At 39.8% G+C, this 18,632-nt stretch overlaps 1 protein-coding gene and 1 long non-coding RNA gene across 2 annotated transcripts in view; one reads left to right on the top strand and one right to left on the bottom strand.

Moving 5' to 3' along the window:
* The window catches only part of LOC121190328, a 35,073-nt gene that overhangs the window by 10,421 nt on the left and 6,020 nt on the right, over positions 1-18,632 (bottom strand). The window contains exons 5-7 of the long non-coding RNA XR_005894970.1: positions 12,636-13,372; positions 11,808-11,969; positions 5,122-5,209 (exon numbers count right to left, since the gene is read on the bottom strand). This is a non-coding gene — a long non-coding RNA (uncharacterized LOC121190328). The remainder of the gene's footprint in view (positions 1-5,121; positions 5,210-11,807; positions 11,970-12,635; positions 13,373-18,632) is intronic.
* Positions 1,433-14,887, top strand: pitpnab (phosphatidylinositol transfer protein, alpha b). Its single transcript, XM_041050968.1, has 12 exons — positions 1,433-1,576; positions 6,282-6,312; positions 9,316-9,461; positions 9,901-9,992; positions 10,843-10,850; positions 11,201-11,275; positions 11,666-11,749; positions 11,863-11,940; positions 12,638-12,748; positions 13,259-13,381; positions 13,544-13,626; positions 14,483-14,887. Exons 1-11 carry the CDS (start codon positions 1,560-1,562, stop codon positions 13,589-13,591), a joined length of 813 nt encoding a protein of 270 aa, XP_040906902.1. The 5' UTR covers positions 1,433-1,559; the 3' UTR covers positions 13,592-13,626; positions 14,483-14,887.

The following is an 18,632-nucleotide window of genomic DNA, read 5'->3' as shown; positions in this document are numbered from 1 at the left end:
CAGTACCATCATGTTCTGTTGAACAACTGGACCATACACCTCTAAATTATGAGCCAAAGTGCTTTTCTCTGTTGTGCTTTATCAAAACAGGCAAATCATTACTATGCAATTTAAACTTATAGCACAATAAGTAATCATACCCAACAAACAATTGATGCACACAGTCCTTCTAAATGTCAAGTTACACTAAGCCTGTGACTGTAGTCATTCTGGCAACCCTCTGGATGGACACAGACAGACAGACAGACAGACAGATAGATAGATAGATAGATAGATAGATAGATAGATAGATAGATAGATAGATAGATAGATAGATAGATAGATAGATAGATAGATAGATAGATACGCTTCAGAAGCGGCCCTGCAGATGAGAAGGCAGAGGAATAATAAGCGGATGTTGGCAGGCGGATACAGATGCGCTATAAATACAGCAGCAGCGCGCTGTTACATAATTTTAGACTCACACACAAACACGCAATCACATCCCGCGATGCTCGGGACGTGTGACTGGATTAGGGACCTGTGATGCCTTGTCATCGCATCACGCGCCGCCACCATCCTATAGACCAGTGGGTGGTGTGGCCAAGGGATCTCATGGGGGGTCCTTGAGAGAATTACAGATCTGCCTGTGGATTAACTCCATGATTTCATTTTACAATTCATGTGTTATCGTCACTGGAAATGCGCTTGAAAGCCGTTGTAATGTAAAAGGTGATGTCATGTCAGTCACTGGTGACAGGTATCCAGTGGACAGGAGTGGGTTTGGAATTTAAGGACGCAGATAATCACATCAGATGCGGGGACTCTGTTTAAAGGGCTTAGAGAGCTGACGCACCGTGCGTCCGTGCCATCGGTGGTGGTCCCCGTGTCGTGCCCGTGCACACTGTGATGGCGAATAACCACGTTTCTACGTCACCGTGACTGCCATGACGCAGAGGGTGTAGCACACTCATAAGAAAAATGGTTCAGAGAAACTCATTCGGTCTGTACCATGACAGAAGAGTAGTTATTTATGTATTCATTTATATTTCTTTATTTCTAGTGGTTTGTCTGATGTTTTGTTGTACCCCCCAAAAATTATATATATATTTTATATAGCCTGGTCTGGTTAAACAAAAACGAAATTTAATTTCAGCTTCAAAAACCTATTGCCATTAGCTGTACTAATCTACATTTTAAATTACACATTCGCACGTTACCTTTATTTGATTTTATTTTTATTTTGGTCATTTTGACCCATTCAGTCGTTATGTCTAATGTGCATGGACCAACCACAACAACCGCACACCACCCCGTGATGAACCATCCTTTTCTGTGTGTAGTCTGCTTTGGCACAGGCCTTGGTGCTCTGCGCGCAACAGCAACGCCGCGCCGCGGCCCCGATCAGGAAGTGAATTTGAAGAAAATAAGCGACTGTGGAGGTAGAATGACATAGAGGGGGAGAGGTGGGAGAGAAGCAAGCGGAGAAAGAAGAGACTAACGGAGGGAGGGATCGACCCTGTTTCTGGACCTGTATTGAGCCGCTTCCCTCTGGGATATATTGCATCGCCATAAGCAAAATGCTCATAAAGGAATTGTAAGTAACTCGATGTGCATGTGTCAGTGTATGTGAGTGTGTGTGAGAGAGAGAGAGAGAGAGTGAGGGAGAGACAGAGAGGGGAGAATGTGTGCGCGTTTATCCGTCTGGTTTCGCAGCGCTGACATTGTGGCCAGTCGCCCGAGAGTGGAATTAGAGTGCGGGCAGGGTGATGTCGACATCCCGTATCTGCTTGACTCCATGTCCGTCATCATGCTTTTTTTTTCCACGCATACAACTCTCCATCATCCTAAAGTATTCACTGAATAAACCGAGAGATAATATAAGCAGTGGCTGTAGGCTAGTTGCATCAGCAACCGGCGCAGGCATGGCTGTGCCCTTCACATTTTTTGCATCACAAGCCTTCAAGTGAAATCGGGAGGCTTTCGCTGTGGCGAATCACATAATTCCCTTTGCTCTGGTGCTAAAATGACGGATGCTCGATAGGAGCTGTGGAGGTGCTGAGGGAGAAATGGCTGGTGTAAGCCGCGCTGTGCCAGCGTCCATCCCTGTAAGCCTCCGTGGCCATGTTATTGATTCGCGGTGAAGGTGAAACTACTTGATGGAGCATTCCGGCATTTACCTCTGAAGGAATGGGGATAGCGAGGTGTGCAGGGACCAAGGGTGGAGGGATGCTCAAGGAGAGAAAGGGTGGGAGTGGGCAGGTAGGGGAGGTGGGAGCAAAGCTTGGGCTAAAAAAACAACAAAAAAAAAAAAAAAACCCAAAAAACAGAAAAGGCAAATGGCGAGGTTTTGACGCACCAGCCAGGCATTTCTGAGAATCTGACAGCTGGACCGAAGAGACGGGATGGCAGATAAAGTGGGATCTCGCGTGCAAAGGGAAAGCTCTGGAGATTTTTTTTAACACATTGCTTTAACACATTGCTTGTGCAGGCCTCTGTGTGCTGTGAAGATAACTGACTGAGGCCTATACCAGAATCAGCTGGTGGTTAGAATAAGGGTATGGCCGGTGAATTGCAGATGAACTGGAATGACACTGGCCTTCAAATTAAAAAAAAAAAAAAATCTATATATATATATTAGACATGGTTGTCGACTTCAGACAGGATGGTGGCTCCTTCAGTTTCATGCTCTTAACTGGTGTCAGTGTGTACACCAGATTCATCTTGCCTCAAGGAGCTAGTGACCCACCTGTAGAAAAAGTCATTGGTTTCATTTCCTGCATATTTTTTAGTGTTGCAGTAAATTTTCAGATGATCTTTCAACCTATTTTCTATGAAATGTTTAAAATGTATCTTTTCCCCCCTAGTTCTCAATTACAAATGTATTTTTATTTTATATTACAGTGTGAGGTCAGGAGCTTGGGTACTGTAAATTTGCACAAATTTCAGCTATTGGCAGCTTCCACCTAAAAATAACACTGATCTGATCTTGAATATATATGTATTGATTAGACACTGGCTTAAATGGGCACACATTTATCAACATTGATTATTGTCTTGATTTCTCACCACGTGTATTTAATCAATAAATGGCCCAGCACAAAAAAAAAGCTCAGGATCAGAGTGATGGCATTGGCCAAAGATCTGAAGTGATTAGGGAGAGTCTGGGCCTCAGCAGTCTGCCTGGAAATTAATTAAATCAGTCACGATTAAATGCTGAATGCACTTACACACTGTCAACACATGGGCACACAAAGAGGCTTGTACATGTGCACAGACACACACACTCCAAGATACCATCATGGGGGTCAAGAGGCAGTGAATTGATCCATGTCCTACTGTAGTCCAGACAGTCCATGCTCACCTGAACCACTGACCTAAATAACTCCTGATCCACTTCCATTCTGCACTTCCATGAGCTTTGGCAGGTGTACGGCAACAGACACTGTGCAATGTATGATGTGAGGAAGAGAATGAATAGCAGTGAAAGAGGAAGATAGAGTGAAAAAAACAGAAGAGGAGAAGACAGAAAGACGAGTGAGGCAGGAGAGAAGAGGGGGTGTTTGTTTTCTGAAGCAACACAAAGACACCTGATATTCCTGTCAAGACCTTTAGACCAAGGAGATTTACAGAGAGAGAGCATTAAGGTGGTTTTACCTCAGCATAAATTAAAGTTCTACTGAGTATTTAAAAATTTCATTTGCTCTTTTACCTCATAGTATGCCACACAAAAGAAGAAGAGAGATATGAGCATCGAAAAAGGTGTACAGTGACACAATATTTTACAGTATCTAGCTGACAAATAAATAGCAGCAACACTTCATTGTAAATAAAATTAGAAGATATACTGCAAGTGCAATTATATTAACACTATCATTGAACATTACAGAGTGGTTTTCACTCTCTGCCTTCCTTCCTTGCAGCATCTGGCCTCCTATCCAATGTCTGCCGGGGGGACTCAGACCCAGATTACATTCAGTGGCGAGTGGGATGTAGGATTATGTGAATTTGGGCATACATCAGACAATTACAAAACAATCAGCAAAGCCGCATATTCTACATGTGCATTACGTGGTACAAAAAGCACAAAAAGTGTCAGAGATCTGTATATAAATATAAAAGAGCTCAGAAATGGTGTGTGTGCGCATGTGTGTACAAAATAAGTCTTTCTTGACACAGTAATACTGTCTGCGCGTGGGCAGCATTTGTAAATCATACTGGGGCTACATCACCAAAGGATAAAACCAAAGAATTATCAGTTTCCCATAAATTTGAACCTTTCTATCTTTTTAATTCTGAGTTTTCAGCCACCATTTATATCTTGTAGCCAGTAATATTTCTTTTCCCTAAATATAAAGTTTTAACAGGCTTTTACAATACCCATAATTCTTTGTTGCATCATTTCCTTTTTTCTTTTGCTGTTTTTTCATTTATTTTACTTCTCCACTTTTAATTCGTATCAGTTTGGAAAAAGGGATTTATGAGATTACATTTTACATTCCAGATTACATGGGAATTATTAGTGGATTTCTAAATTTGTGTCATTGTTTGAGCAAAATAACTTTAACAGTGAGTCAACACATCCTTTTCCATTACTACCTACTTTCCTTGAGATCAGTTACCTAAAAGGTGAAACACTGATCATCAGATCATCACGGTGAATCTGATTTCTCAGTGACACACTGTAGGTATCAATGAGTGTCCCACAAAAAGTCTTCATACATGTAAATTAAAGAGAATTAAACAACACAAATGTTTGTTTTCCTTATGCATCTTGATGTTCGCAGCTCTAATAACTGATCACTGATTCAGTAAGAGCCACATGCTGTAATGGTGGTTCTGTGTTTTACCCATGTCTTTGTTTCACTGGGCCTGCTGCCACCCAGACCAAATGTGAACAAAAACAAGTTTGTTCTTGGCTCATTCAGAAAGAGTTCTGGTGTGCGACCTATGTGTCCGTTCGTTGGCCAGTTCCATTTCCCAACACTCTCACTGTTGTAAATGTAGTGTTGAAATGGAAAAAATGTTTGAACAAACAACAAACAAAACATGGCAAAAGGCAAAACAGAAAGAACACATTGATACGCTCTATCTATCTAAGAGAAATAGACTGTGTACACATACTCTTCAACGCTAACTTACCTGACAATATTGTAGGTCCAGTAGAACCACTGTTGGCCACATGCGCAGTTAGCTTTTACCCTCTAGGAGGTGCTGACATTCTCCAGACCTGCAGAAACATTCAAATATTTTTTGTAACTATTTAAACTTTAAAGAATTGAAGGAATAAAAATTATATAACATAGTGAGCACAGGGCTAGGCCTCATGTCTTTTTTAATCACAGCATCAATAAGAACATTGATGGACATACCACAGTGGTGAGGCGATAACAAAAAGTTAATCGTGCACCTTATCAAACATTTTATTAACCAATTAAAAATCGTGTATCTGCAACACAGCTTTCTCCCCACATAGCGTAACCTGTATTATAAACCTTTTTAAACAGACTGCTCGGATGAACAACATGAAAACCAGGCTTCACGTCTCAGTTTTTGCATTTGATCTTGGCTGTTTTCTTGCTTCAGTAAAGCATATTTTCATCTTCTCCTCAGAGCAGCAAAGAATAGATCATTTATTCTCTCCTGATGACTCAGTGTCACAGTGTCAATGTCAAATATGTGAATTTCATACTTGATGGACTGTATCTTGTTCCAGTGTGGAATCCATGTTAGATTTTACTATCTTATAATTACTGTTAACAAAGGATAGTGTGTCATGCCACGAATACAAAAGTATGCTTGTCATTTACTTTGCTAAAACACTTAAGACAGTTTATTTTCTTTGCTCTGTATGAGGTGAAATTCCTCTAAAAAATGTGACTTTCGTCGGGCTTATCTCGGATACTGATGAGAGCTGAAGGAAGTCCGGACCAATCGCTCTTTGATTGTCATCTACTGTTTGTGTAGCTCATTACAAATCCCAGTTGGTTTACTTCCATCAGCTGAAGAGTCCCCTTGGAACAGCATCATGGAAAAGACACGTCTGTCAGATAATTGGTGTCCGGATCTGTATCAATACAAATGGCCTAAGATGTCACTTCATGTTGTCAGTGTGTCACTCACAGCATTTCTCCAGGCTGATCCAGTTTACAGAGAAAATTCATTATTACCACACATTTGGTATGAATTACTGTGTGTCGGCCTAATACATCAGGTATAGCTCAGGAACGGCCAAGTTTTGGTTTGATTGTTGCTTTTTGACTTTTTTTTAATAACGTCCCTCCTTTTTCCTTCTCTTCCAGTCGAGTGATTCTTCCTATCTCTGTGGAAGAGGTAAGTCTTATTTAAATATATTTCAATGTTTGTGAGTGTGTGGGTTAGCTAAAATGGCTCAAGGCCCAACTTTTGTTATCTGATTCCTTGGTTCACTTTGTTCGGTAAAGTGACACACAAGTGCTTGCCGTCACTAAAGCCGTACTTTTCTTGGGTAACAGGTTGACTTTTATATGTCTTCATATTCAAATTGTGCACGTTCTAACACATACATAAAATGTTTTATATTTTCAAGATTGATGTGTCACATTTCCAATGCACAGCAGCAATCACCCTGAGAAAAGCTTGTTATCTTTGTATTTTACAGCTCTGATGAGCATCCCTCATATTAAAGAAGGTTCCCATCAGATAGACTGTTGACAGTCAGCACAGTCTTTCACGGTCTCCGTCCTCTTTATCTCTGGGTGTCCCTCTGTCCCCTGTTACCTTCATTTCCATTGCAGTTTGCTTTTCTATTCAGGCCTGCATTGTAAATGAGTCACCTGAAACTGCTTACATGACATTGTGTGTAACCCCCCCCTCGCCCTCTGCTCTATATCTATGGATTATTTCCACTTACATGTGAGTAATCTACTTTTGGTAGAGATATTTGACTTGTGGTGTTTACAAATGACAAGATAAATATGTGAAGCACTTAATCTGTTCTTACACTAAACAGTCTCAAGTATGAGCGTAAAGCACAAAGATGGGATAACCTGTTTGCAGCTGAGATTAGAATGACATATCCTCTTTATATATTCTTTACATACACATACACGTGTATATAGGGAAATACATTCAATGTAAAAACATTTGGAACATCTTCCTAACATTGAGTAGCAGCCAAAGCCAATCAGAGAGCTGAAAACATCTTCTGGTGTTGTATATCTCTACATAATGGGGCAGGTTTTCTGTCAACACAGGAGGCCTGAGAACTGTGTCCCAGCCAGCATGCTATGAGAAGAGAATTATTTGTCTAAAATGTGATCTACAAAGCCTGAAGACAGTTGAGTAACATCCCCTGTCTCTTGAGCCACATGTGCCCCCTCTGCCCTTCACATCACATCCCTCCAGAGCCTCATCTCCTCTGTTTCTCTGTCTCCCTGTCTGATGTCTGAAGCAGCAGTCTTTGCCACCAAATACCACATATGGAGGTGTGCTATCCTTTCAAACACTTGAAGGGTGTAAAAATTAAATCCATCCACAATTCCATTTAGATTCTTTCACTTTTTTTCCCCCACAATTCAACTTGATTCTTCCAAAAAGCACAACAGTTGTATTATCACAAGGGATGACAACAGATTAATGTCTTTGAACAATGATTTTGTCTGGGGGAGTAATTGTTGAATGCGATTGTTCCAGCTGTTGAAACCCCTGGAGAATTCACTAAATTGAATTTCCAGTCTGTTGAACTGGACATGGACTGACCTCCTATCGAGGAGGGTTTGCTCTTCCTGCATCCCATCTATGTACTCAGCAGTTGTGGTATCTGCAGCTGCTTTAGGGGAAACGGTCTCCAGTTTACATTTGACTTTCTCTTTATTGCTCACTACCCTGGAGAATCTACCCTGGAGACACTCATGGCCACACTCTTATTCAGAACATCAGTGTCCACATTATGTGGAGGACATTTAACCCTCTGTGGCAGACTTCATCTAGGTCTTTGTCCTTTTTGTCTTTCATCGCTGTTGCAGCAGAGTAACCTTTTAAATGCACACAAAAGGCCAAAAGGTCATGGTTAAGAGGAGCAGTCTCTTTGCAGAGACTTTTCTGTTCACTGATGTTTTTTCTCAGTCACATTTCTAATATTGTCTAACATAGTTAAAAGAATTGATGCAACAATGACCATTTAACACTGTTGCACTGAACTTGGTGGGTATAAACAAAGTTTAACTATCTAGTCCCACTACAAATATTTCTGGGATTTGGCCTCAGTTCACTATCCATTTTAATTTCATCGTCATGGCTATAAAAATATATATGTGTCATCTGGAGTCTGATCAGTTCTTGGATTGCCTATGGCCTGTTACTGATCCAAGAGCTTTGACATTCATCTTTTCATCATATTTTGTCTGTTTAATTCCTCACTCTCTCACTACAAGTGACAGAGGTTAAATGCTCTGAGATGACTTGAGGTTCATGAGACAGGGAAGCACTCAATAAACATCTGACATTCTGCAAAACTCACCATAAAGAAAACATACGGAAAACACTGCTGACAGGATCAACATACTGCTCGTACTTCTTAAACATGACTGACTGTTTTTAAACTAATTCAAACATTTCAATGTCGAAATCCTCTCTGGTTCCTAGATTTATTGGTTTTGTGCACAAGTTGGCCACAGGAGACACTGTTGCTTTATCATTAATAAATAAACATGTAACCAATAATATTCTCATGGTTTGATTTTATAGAATGATGTTTTACATTAACAGACAATGGAACAGAAAGAACAACTGTAATCTTTTATGTGTAAACATAATAGAATTATTCTTACTACATGAATTTGCTCCATGTTTGTGATGTTGTAAGTGTGCCTGCCCTGTGGTCCAGCTTTGTGCAGAGGTTATATGGTGGATTAGAGGTGATTAAGAAATGAAAGGAGCCATTGTCCTATGTTTATACACACATGCAGACTCAGGATCAGGAAGATGGGGGATGAGAGGGGAAGCGGGATGAGAGAGGGAGAAAGTGTACAGGTTGTGAAAGAAACAAGTTGGGCGCAACATAAAAGAATGTGGGACGACAAGAAAACACAAAGGACAAACAAGAGTGTGTGGAAGAGATTATTAGGATTCAGGAACTGGGAAAGGTTAAGGTAGCGATCAGGGATCAGAAGAAAAAGTAATCCATCATCTAAGACTGAAATAGATGCGCTGATAACACATGAAAAAATAAAAGGATGTGACTGTGAAAGCTTACTCATCTTCAGGATAATACATGGTGACTACAAAATGCTTTCATTAAAGGAGGTTTTAGGGAAACAGCTCCTTATTTCTCTTATTTATTTTTCTCTTCTTCAGTACCAGGTTGGCCAGCTGTATTCTGTGGCTGAGGCCAGTAAGAATGAGACTGGTGGAGGGGAAGGAGTGGAGGTGCTAAAAAATGAGCCCTATGAGAAAGACGGAGAGAAGGGACAGTACACACACAAAATCTACCATTTGCAGAGGTAAGCAGTTTTTCTGACAGGTTTAAATGCTAATAAGAGCAACAGAAAGTTCACTCAGAAGGGCTACTTAATTCATTTCTCCCTTGAGGGCACATCTCTTGGCTTCTGTCCATTCACACATTTTTCTGCCTCAGTCTGTTATCCCATTATTTTAAAGTCTTAACCTTGGTTCACTCATTTGTTCACTCCAAGCAGTCTAGTAAGCTGAAAATGACCATTACTTTTGAAGGAATAGGTCAAAATTATGGCAATTTTGCTTATTTGCATGTTTAAATAGAGTTAGATGAAAAGATTGATACCACACCCATGTGTGCATGGTCATGTAAAGCCACCACCAGCAGCCAGGTTAGTTTATCCCGATGAATGAAAGCCTTGTTTGTGCCACGTACAAAGTATGTTAAAAATACCTTTAAACTTTTTTCACTTTCCTGTTCTACAGTAAAGTGCCATCATTCGTCAGAATGTTGGCTCCAGCTTCAGCTCTCAACATCCATGAGAAAGCTTGGAACGCATACCCATACTGTCGCACAGGTAGCTCACACAACACACACACACACAACCCTTATACTAATACAAAAATTCACACAGTATCCCCTTTCAAAGCTCTGTGTAAAAGCAGTTATGATGTTGTCAGTATTACTCATTTAGATTAAATACAGATAGACTTATATCTGAAGCTGCACACTTTTTTTTTTCATTACTTTCACACTGTGGCACCTGTTAAAATTAAAACCCGGGTCATGACTTTTTTTAAGGGCTACAAGAGCAGACACTATTATAAGAAATGTTCTGGGAAATAAAAGATAAGTTAAATGAATAATATTATGTTTCTTAGAATTGAGAGATTCGCCCCATGATAAAACGAAAAGAAAGCATGTCACAGTCACAGGAAGTCCTTGGCTATGCTCAAAATCTAAACTCCATCTATCTATATAAAGGTCCAAAAGAAATCCCTGGAGGAAGTCCCATCTTCCAAACTACCTTTTAATCTATTGATCACAGATGCTGATCTGTCCAAGCACTCTTTATACCTCTCTCTCTCACTCTGTGTCTCTGGGTCTCTGTCACCTTGAAGGAGTAGTTGAATAATTTACTGTATGTCCAGTGAGAAGACCCATGCAATCACCTGAGCCTTTCAAGCTGAGATCTCACACACACACACACACACACACACGCACACGCACACGCGCACACATCCAGCTGCCTGAGAGTAGTCAAAGGCACAACCTGAACCTATGCACACAGTACTCACCGGCAAATACTCTTCAGCAGTTCCCCTTAACCTCTGTACGACACTGTAAATGTTATTACATTTCTCATATGTTCATTTTTTTTCTTTCTCTCTATTTCCTCCTATGCTTTCTTTCATCTGGCTCTGCAGTTATCACTGTAAGTACTTTTTTCTTTTGCGCTGATAAATTTCATGTATGTCGACACAAAGGACACACCAAACTTTGATGCCCACAGAGGCAGCAAATTAACCTGAAAGTTGAGAAAGAAATTTGATCTATTTCAGTGACACAGCAGCAGTACGGATAGTCAGACACTATTACTTTGTGTGTGTTTGTGTGTGTGTGTGTGTGTGTGTGTGTGTGTGTGTGTCTGTGTCTGTGTGTCTGTGTGAGAGAGCAGGAGATTGACCCGTGTCCATTGTATTCCATGGTTGTTTACTCAGTTACATATTATTCAGTAGACTAATTGTTCCTCTTCATTCAGGATTATTTCTCTTTTCTCTGCAGAACGAGTATATGAAAGATAACTTCCTGATCAAGATTGAGACATGGCACAAACCTGACATGGGCCACCTCGAAAATGTAATTACTGAAGACTGTAATTAGCAGAGGTGGTGTATGTATGTGTGTACAAGCAGCATCAGGGACGTTAATATGAATTCTTCTCTAGAACACACGGGAAAAAAAACCCTTGTTTAGGCTCCCATAATTACTATTTTCATTACTATAGTTCCTATTTATAAATTATTATAATTACAAATAAATCTTTGAACAGAGAGCACTGCAAAAAAGAGCTCCACAAATTACCAGAGAAATGTATCACCTAAGTATAATTTTCTACATTTTCACTTGCATCATGCAGGCTTTCAAAAACATTTTCACCCTGAGTCTTGTGTTTTCACCTCTGCTGTGTGTGTGAGGTCTGCAGAGGCTTGTGCCCGCATCTAGCTGTACTCTGTGGTTCTGCTTCAGGTACACGGTTTGGATGCAGAAACCTGGAAAAAGGTGGATGTAGTCTATATCGATATTGCGGACAGAAGCCAAGTGGAGCCGAAGGTGAATATGTTTCGCTTGAGATCCATATTGAGATGATTTCAGGAACTAGATCTCTTACCTCTTGTGCTGCGTTATTCATGTCGTTCATTCTGGTTTTTCTTCTGTTTCTCCAGGACTACAAGCCAGAGGAGGATCCTTGCAAGTTCAAGTCAATGAAGACAGGACGAGGCCCTCTAGGCCCAGACTGGAAGGTACAGCATCTTCTTGTTGTGTTGAGACACTGAAATAAATGAGAAACAAAGACCTTGAACTACATTACTGTTAATTATTGATGTGCAAAGTAAAATACATTACTTGCATGACACTTGTTGTTCAGTTAGTGTTGAAGAAATTAGTACAAGACAAACATTTTATTGTAATGTAACCAGGGCCATGGCCGCTTCAGTGAATTTGTGGGTTTTAGTGCCCTGCAAGGGAGTTAAACAAAACTACAAACACCCACTAGCAGTTTTAGTTTTTATTTTAAGTCAGTATATTTAAATTTGATTTTTTTCAGGCCAACAAACAAATAAACAAGACTAATGAATAGACATTTAGATATTTCCCTAAAAATGTAATTACTGGCAATTACTGGCAGAGAAAGCTTTAAAAGACCATTTAAGGCAGCATGTAGGGAAATGAACTTTACAGACAATAAAAGTGAACATGAATCTGAATCTAGAAAATTTGAAAAAGTAAAATAATTGAAAATATTTAGAAACTTTTTATTGTTTTTGTCTAGTTAAAAATTATTGGGGAATAGGGCTAAAGACCTCAGTATTTCTAAATTACATCTGTGACTACTGCCAAAAATTTGAATGGAAAATATTGAGCCAATATATATTATATTCCCCACCAACCTTTGTTGACAATTCATAAGTCCCTGTATGTATATTTGTGTACTTACAGAAGGAACTTCCTAACAGGACAGACTGCCCACACATGTGTGCCTACAAACTGGTCACTGTCAAATTCAAGTGGTGGGGCCTGCAAAATAAAGTGGAGAACTTCATCCAGAAGGTTTGTTTACAGTTTCCACCAGTTTGTCCCTTTATTATCATTATGACATCATCCAGGTACCCACAGGTCAAGGTCAGCTGCTGAGCAGAGATTATTAACAACAAACTGTTTGACATGTTGCTGGACAAACAGGAAATGTTTGCAATATCTCCTTTCCTGGACAGTATTTCGGCTGTGCGTGTGCGTGTGCGTGTGTGTGTGTGTGTGTGTGTGTGTGTGTGTGTGACTGCTGTGCCATAGCGCTGTATATCCTGTGCATGCATACAGTAGACTCAGTGTCTCACATCCTGGCATTGTGAGTTGACAGTGGAAAAGTACCACTCGCAATCATGCTGTACATACAGTTTGTACAGTGTGTGCTGTACCAGCATCTAGTGGATAAACAGGGTAAAGCAGGCTGGATTTAAACATCTCTGATAATCAAACAGCTTAGTTTTATCATTTGCACTTAAAAATTCAATTTCTCCAAACCACAGTATGACTTTAACTTCCCTTTCCTGTTGTCCTCAGCAAGAGAAGCGTTTGTTCACTAATTTCCACCGTCAGCTGTTCTGCTGGATCGATAAATGGATTGAATTGAACATGGAGGACATTCGTCGCATGGAGGAGGAGACGCGCAAGGAGCTAGATGAGGCAAGCAAAAAAAAATTAGACAGGACAGATCCTAAGATTTCTTCTAATTAGTACATATAGACACATTAGTGAAACTACGTAATTCAACCGTACACTCCTGTGTTTGAAGTGTGATTTATCATTCAGCTACAACATTTCTGTATGTTTTTTTGTGTGTGTCAGATGAGAGTGAAGGACCCAGTGAAAGGGATGGTGGCTCTAGAGGACTGAGGTTGTGTCAGACCGTGAATGCTGCTGCTCATCAGGTGAGAGGAATTTAAGTGTTTTGTGCACCATTGCACTTTTTTGTTTTTCGACTAATAGGTTATTCAGTCAACACATTTTTAACATAAAAGAAAAAGACACTGTACTACAGTGTAATATTTTTAAATAGTTTGTTGTGTGCAACCAACAGTCCAAAAACAGATATTTAATGTACAATGTTATAAAACACACACACAAAAAAAGATCCTCACATTTCAGGAAGCTTGAATCAGAGAATTTTTAGCAAGTCAGACCACACACATCAGCAAAAATGCAAACATGCAAATATATGCTGGCTGATAAATAACAAGACATTGTATCACAGAAATGCTAAAGACACATTTGATTCTTCATATGCAAAATGTACTACTGAGTACATATCTTGGTTACAGTTCTACAACAGCCAAATCTAAAGCAGCAGAACAGATAGAGAGCATTCTTATATCCAGTGTTCACTCTCCTTGAAGCTCTGTTTTAGTTTCCACCAACTCCTGAGGAAAATATCTGTCTCTTTAGCTAAACGCTCCACTACATTCACCAGCTAGTCACTAACTGTGTTTGTCTGCTGTTTGATGTTGTGCAGGAGGGATACAGTTGGTTTTTCAAAACAATGCTAAAAAGCTCTGTAGAGGAAAGTGGAACTAACTGCAGATAGTTAGTCAATACTGCCAATATATCATTTTCATTTTATTTTTTAAGTCTTCTAAATATTAATAACAGATTCAGCCACAAACGTCCTGGATGAGTCTGATTCTGAACCTGGCTACATTTTAGAAAAGTCAGTAAATAAAAATGTCAGGATATCAAACAGTGAAAGTGGCTTTTGTTTATACTCTTACCGCTTTCTATCTCTCTCAGACCAGAAAACCCAGACACCAGCGGATTCACATCCTCCTTCTGTTCCAACTGATACAACACCTGACCGGCCGGTCCAAACTCCTCCTCCCCCCGGTACAATCTGGTTTTCAGGGACCTGGACCCAGTAAACTCCCAGTTTTTCAGCTGATCTCTTCCACCCCATCCCACCTCCCCTGAGTCCCATCCGTCTCTATTTGTTTTTCCATCCAGTGTCCCCGTCTTATTAACTGCTCTGAGGCCTCCAGTAGCAACACAATAGATCTTGTCAGTCAGTCCTCTCTTTCTCTCTCTCAGTCTCTAAACCTGTTCTAAACTACAGAGAATAGTGTCATTTATCTCTGCAATTTAGGATTTATTTCTATTTAAGATATCCCAATGTGTATATATACAGTATACAGTATATCGGGGAGCTGAATAATTGTATTGAAATATATATATATATATAAATATAAATATATATAAACAGGGTTTTTAAAATGATTTTGTCCGTAAGTTTGTCTGTGGATGCTTATTTTTCCAGACTAAGCTGTTTCTGCTTTGTGTTGCATTTTGATCCTGTGTTTTATTTTATTTTCTTTTTTTTGGGATTTGTCATAGTACTTTCTCTCCATTTGTGTCATGCTTTATGCAGTGTTTCCTTTTGTTGTCCAAATCAATTTGCAAATCTACAAACCGCAGCTGCAAGGTCGGGATTGTGCTAAGAGTGTTATGTTGTCTCTGCTATTCTCCTGACCTACCAGATAGGATTTTTTTCCCAGTATCTCCCTTGATATGTTGAGGCATCCATTGGCTTTTTGGCTGCTTTGTGAGTTTGTGTGTGCGTGTGTGTGTGTGTGCGCCTCTTTTTGTGTGTGTGTTTCTGTAGTGTCTGTAGGTCATCATGGTTTCCAGCCATATTTTTCATTTTCCCTTCACCAGATCATCTCTGGCTCTTCAGAGTCATCAGGCTGTTCAAACAGACTGCTTGCGAGTGCAGTAATTGAAGATCACCTCTGAATACAAATATACAGAAATGCACAAACACACGCACACACTTACATACAGAGAGAGAGATAGTCTACAAAGATAGAAGTTAAAATGTGTGACTCTACAATGGAAAATGCACATCGGCAACTAGAACAGCCATACATGAGTGTAGTACTGCCTCTTTTAGTTTGACAGTCTTTCTGTTTACAGGCTTCTCATCCTTGAAATGCAAAACTTGTCATCATGGCGGCGACTTTAACATCAGCCATCAAGGATATACAGCTCCACGCGCTCGCTGTAGGTAGATAAATTGTTCTTTGAAAGTAAAACTTTACGCAATCTGCATCAATTACTGCCCCGTCACCCATTCTGTCATTCCTCCAGTGGATAAATGGACTTATCCAGCGATAGCAATAACTACCATGACACGTTGGTCTCTCCTTTATCATCGCAAATCTATCTTGCTCTACAGTTTGTCCCTACAACAGTTCAAGTGAAGCAGAATCCAAGCTGAAAGTCTAGGGTGGTTAATTATTTATTAAATGCTGGTTTTATTGTGTCTGTCTATGGATAAGGCGGGTTTTCTCCCGCTGGACTCTTCAGACTGTTATTTGTAATAGTGTGGTTTTTCGGTATATGCATGAGTTGGGTGAGCTGGCTGGGTAAAAGAAGGGAGGACGTACATAATGGAGTTAGAGGTGTGATAAGAACAGGCACTATCCTACTTCCTCTTGTTGATGTCTGTTTGGCCTCTTTTGTCCTCAGTCACCTTTATGTTCCTCTTTTCCATCCATCGCATATTTCACATCCTCCACATAATTTAAGTGTGGAATCTTTAAAGAGCAAGCAACAGATAACATCAAAAGGCAACTGCTATAATGCTGATACACAGGTCATTCACAGTTAATACATTTTGATAATGAAAAACAGTGTCATGGCCATAACACTGCCATCAAGAGAAGTAGATAATTAAAAGCACTTTACGTACAAGAGTTTGATTCATTTGAGGTCCATATCTGGATTTTAGCATAGAAGAAAGAGGAGACATTTTGCATTAATGACTTAATTAATCTTAAACTGGATCATTTTTGAATCTCCAATAAATGAAATATAACATATTTATTTTTCACATTGAAACATCATTTGAGCAGCGTCCCTGTGCGATCATTACCCTCTACAATTATGTCATCTGTTTAAAGCTGAAGCACAGCAGCCAATAAATCCAAATTCATATTTCTTTTCTAAAGGCCATTAAACACTGCGCTGGGAATTATTGGCAAGTCTTCAAGTATAATAGTTCAGACTTGCCTTGGTGAAATTTATTGTGAAAATCTACTCTTCTTATCCATCTTGTGGCACCTTTTTCATGTCTATGTCTATGTCTGTCAGGTTAAGTTTCTAGACCCATGGTTGTGAGAGGTTTTCTGTTGCCTCCTCTTTAAAGAAAACACACTGTCCCTGGATGTCTAACCCCTCCACCTCTCTCTGTGTCCATCAAGCATCTCACTCACTGTCTGTGATGGGGCTACCAACTGAATCATGGAGATTTGTGGATGTACTGTATGTATTGACTTTGTAAATAGCAAATAAATTAATGTAGATGAACACATATATATAGACCAGACTGTCCTGCCAAACATACAGCACACCCTCTTGACACTTGATCCTCTTACTCCATTGCTAAATCTTCAGCATTACACAGAGAGCCCAGGTTGCTCTCACAGAGGTACTGGGAGGATATGTAGAGTTATAGTTGCTGAAATGTAGCGCTGATAAGACATTTTGAGGAGTATTGTCAGCTGTAGACATAATCAATGCATTCTTACATATTGTTAGAGATGATTTTATTGCAGATTTTAGGAAGCTCCAGCTAAGCTGTGGAGTGCTGAGTTGCTGTGTGTTGGAGGGGGGGGGGGGGGGGGGGAAATTAAAAGCGAAGCAAAACCCCTGTTCACTACTTCCTCCCCCTCTCACGTTCTTCCCTCACAGGGACCATGTCTCACTGGCAGGACAGTGTATAAATATATATTTTTGTTCTGAATGTTGTTGTACCTCTGTTGTCAGTCTCTGAACTACACTCGCCTCTCTCACTGAAAAGGAACATATAACGGCAGCTTGGGTCAGTTCATTGATCCGCATAATTAGCTGATGGTGTCGGCCCCCGAGTGGAGCCTTGGTGCGAGTTAGACTTTGCCCTCTTGTGGTTGGTGATGGAGGTCGAGGGGAAATTATTCTACATTTAGGAGCAGCTTCGACAGGGTGCTGAAAGGCTGAAGTTTACAGCTACACAGAAAAAAAAGGTTGTTTTGAAAACAGATACTGACAGTAGATCCATTTTAAGAGCCTGAAGACACCATACGAACTTGTGAGAGAACATGGTTTAACAGAGACAATCTCATAGATATCTGTTGTTAGATTCCTCGATTTATAATCAGAGTATGAAACCAAATGATTCCACAGTCCCAAACTGTTTTTAAATCGTTAAATCTCTCTCTTTCTCTCTCTCTCTTACTCTCTCTCTCACTCCTGTTAACTTGTCTCCTGTTTTTCTTTCTTTTATTGTGAATTTGTGCCTTTTTGTCATCTTATCTTCCAATAACACTACTGTACATTGGAGACGTAAAGAAATGAATAAAAAGAAGCAAAGCAACTGTACTTAAATCTTGATCTGAATGTTTTTCTAAACTGCAGTGAATGTACTGTAACAAAAGCAAAGATCTCCCTCACTTAATTACCATTGTGGCTGGCAAGGAGAGGAGTACTGGTTTTTGGGTGGATTAGACTTGTAGTAAAATCCATGTAAGTTTCCTACATTCATAGAAAATTCTGAAAATTGGAACAGAAAATCAAGTTATTTAAAAGATATGAGTGGCTTAGAAATATGTGACTTTTTTAGAATTAATATATCAGTAAGGTCAAAAATAAAGCAATTTACTGGTGGATTTAGGAGAACTGGAAGAAATAACTAGGCAGTTTCACATGTCTGGCAGTTTTGCAAATATCCACTAATGTGGAAAATAAATGATGCTGGAATGCAAGAGGCTTTGACGGACATTGGACATTAAATATTCCAACACTTTTTTATACAATATTATTTTCACTTCATGCTGTTGTTGAATGGAAGAGCTGTACTGTAGATCCCGACAAATGGTTATATCATAAGCATTCGTCATTTTATAAAGCA

Source organism: Toxotes jaculatrix, chromosome 12, assembly GCF_017976425.1.
Source record: "Toxotes jaculatrix isolate fToxJac2 chromosome 12, fToxJac2.pri, whole genome shotgun sequence".
Classification (NCBI taxonomy): Eukaryota; Metazoa; Chordata; class Actinopteri; family Toxotidae; genus Toxotes; species Toxotes jaculatrix.
Note: the sequence above shows the minus strand (reverse complement) of the source record. Positions and strands in the feature narration are given on the sequence as shown.

Bases quoted from the DNA above. Each gene is read 5' to 3' on its own strand.
- pitpnab (XM_041050968.1), top strand. The intron at 9,462-9,900 runs GTAAGCAGTTTT...CCTGTTCTACAG, and splicing joins AAAATCTACCATTTGCAGAG to TAAAGTGCCATCATTCGTCA. The intron at 11,276-11,665 runs GTAATTACTGAA...GTTCTGCTTCAG, and splicing joins ACATGGGCCACCTCGAAAAT to GTACACGGTTTGGATGCAGA.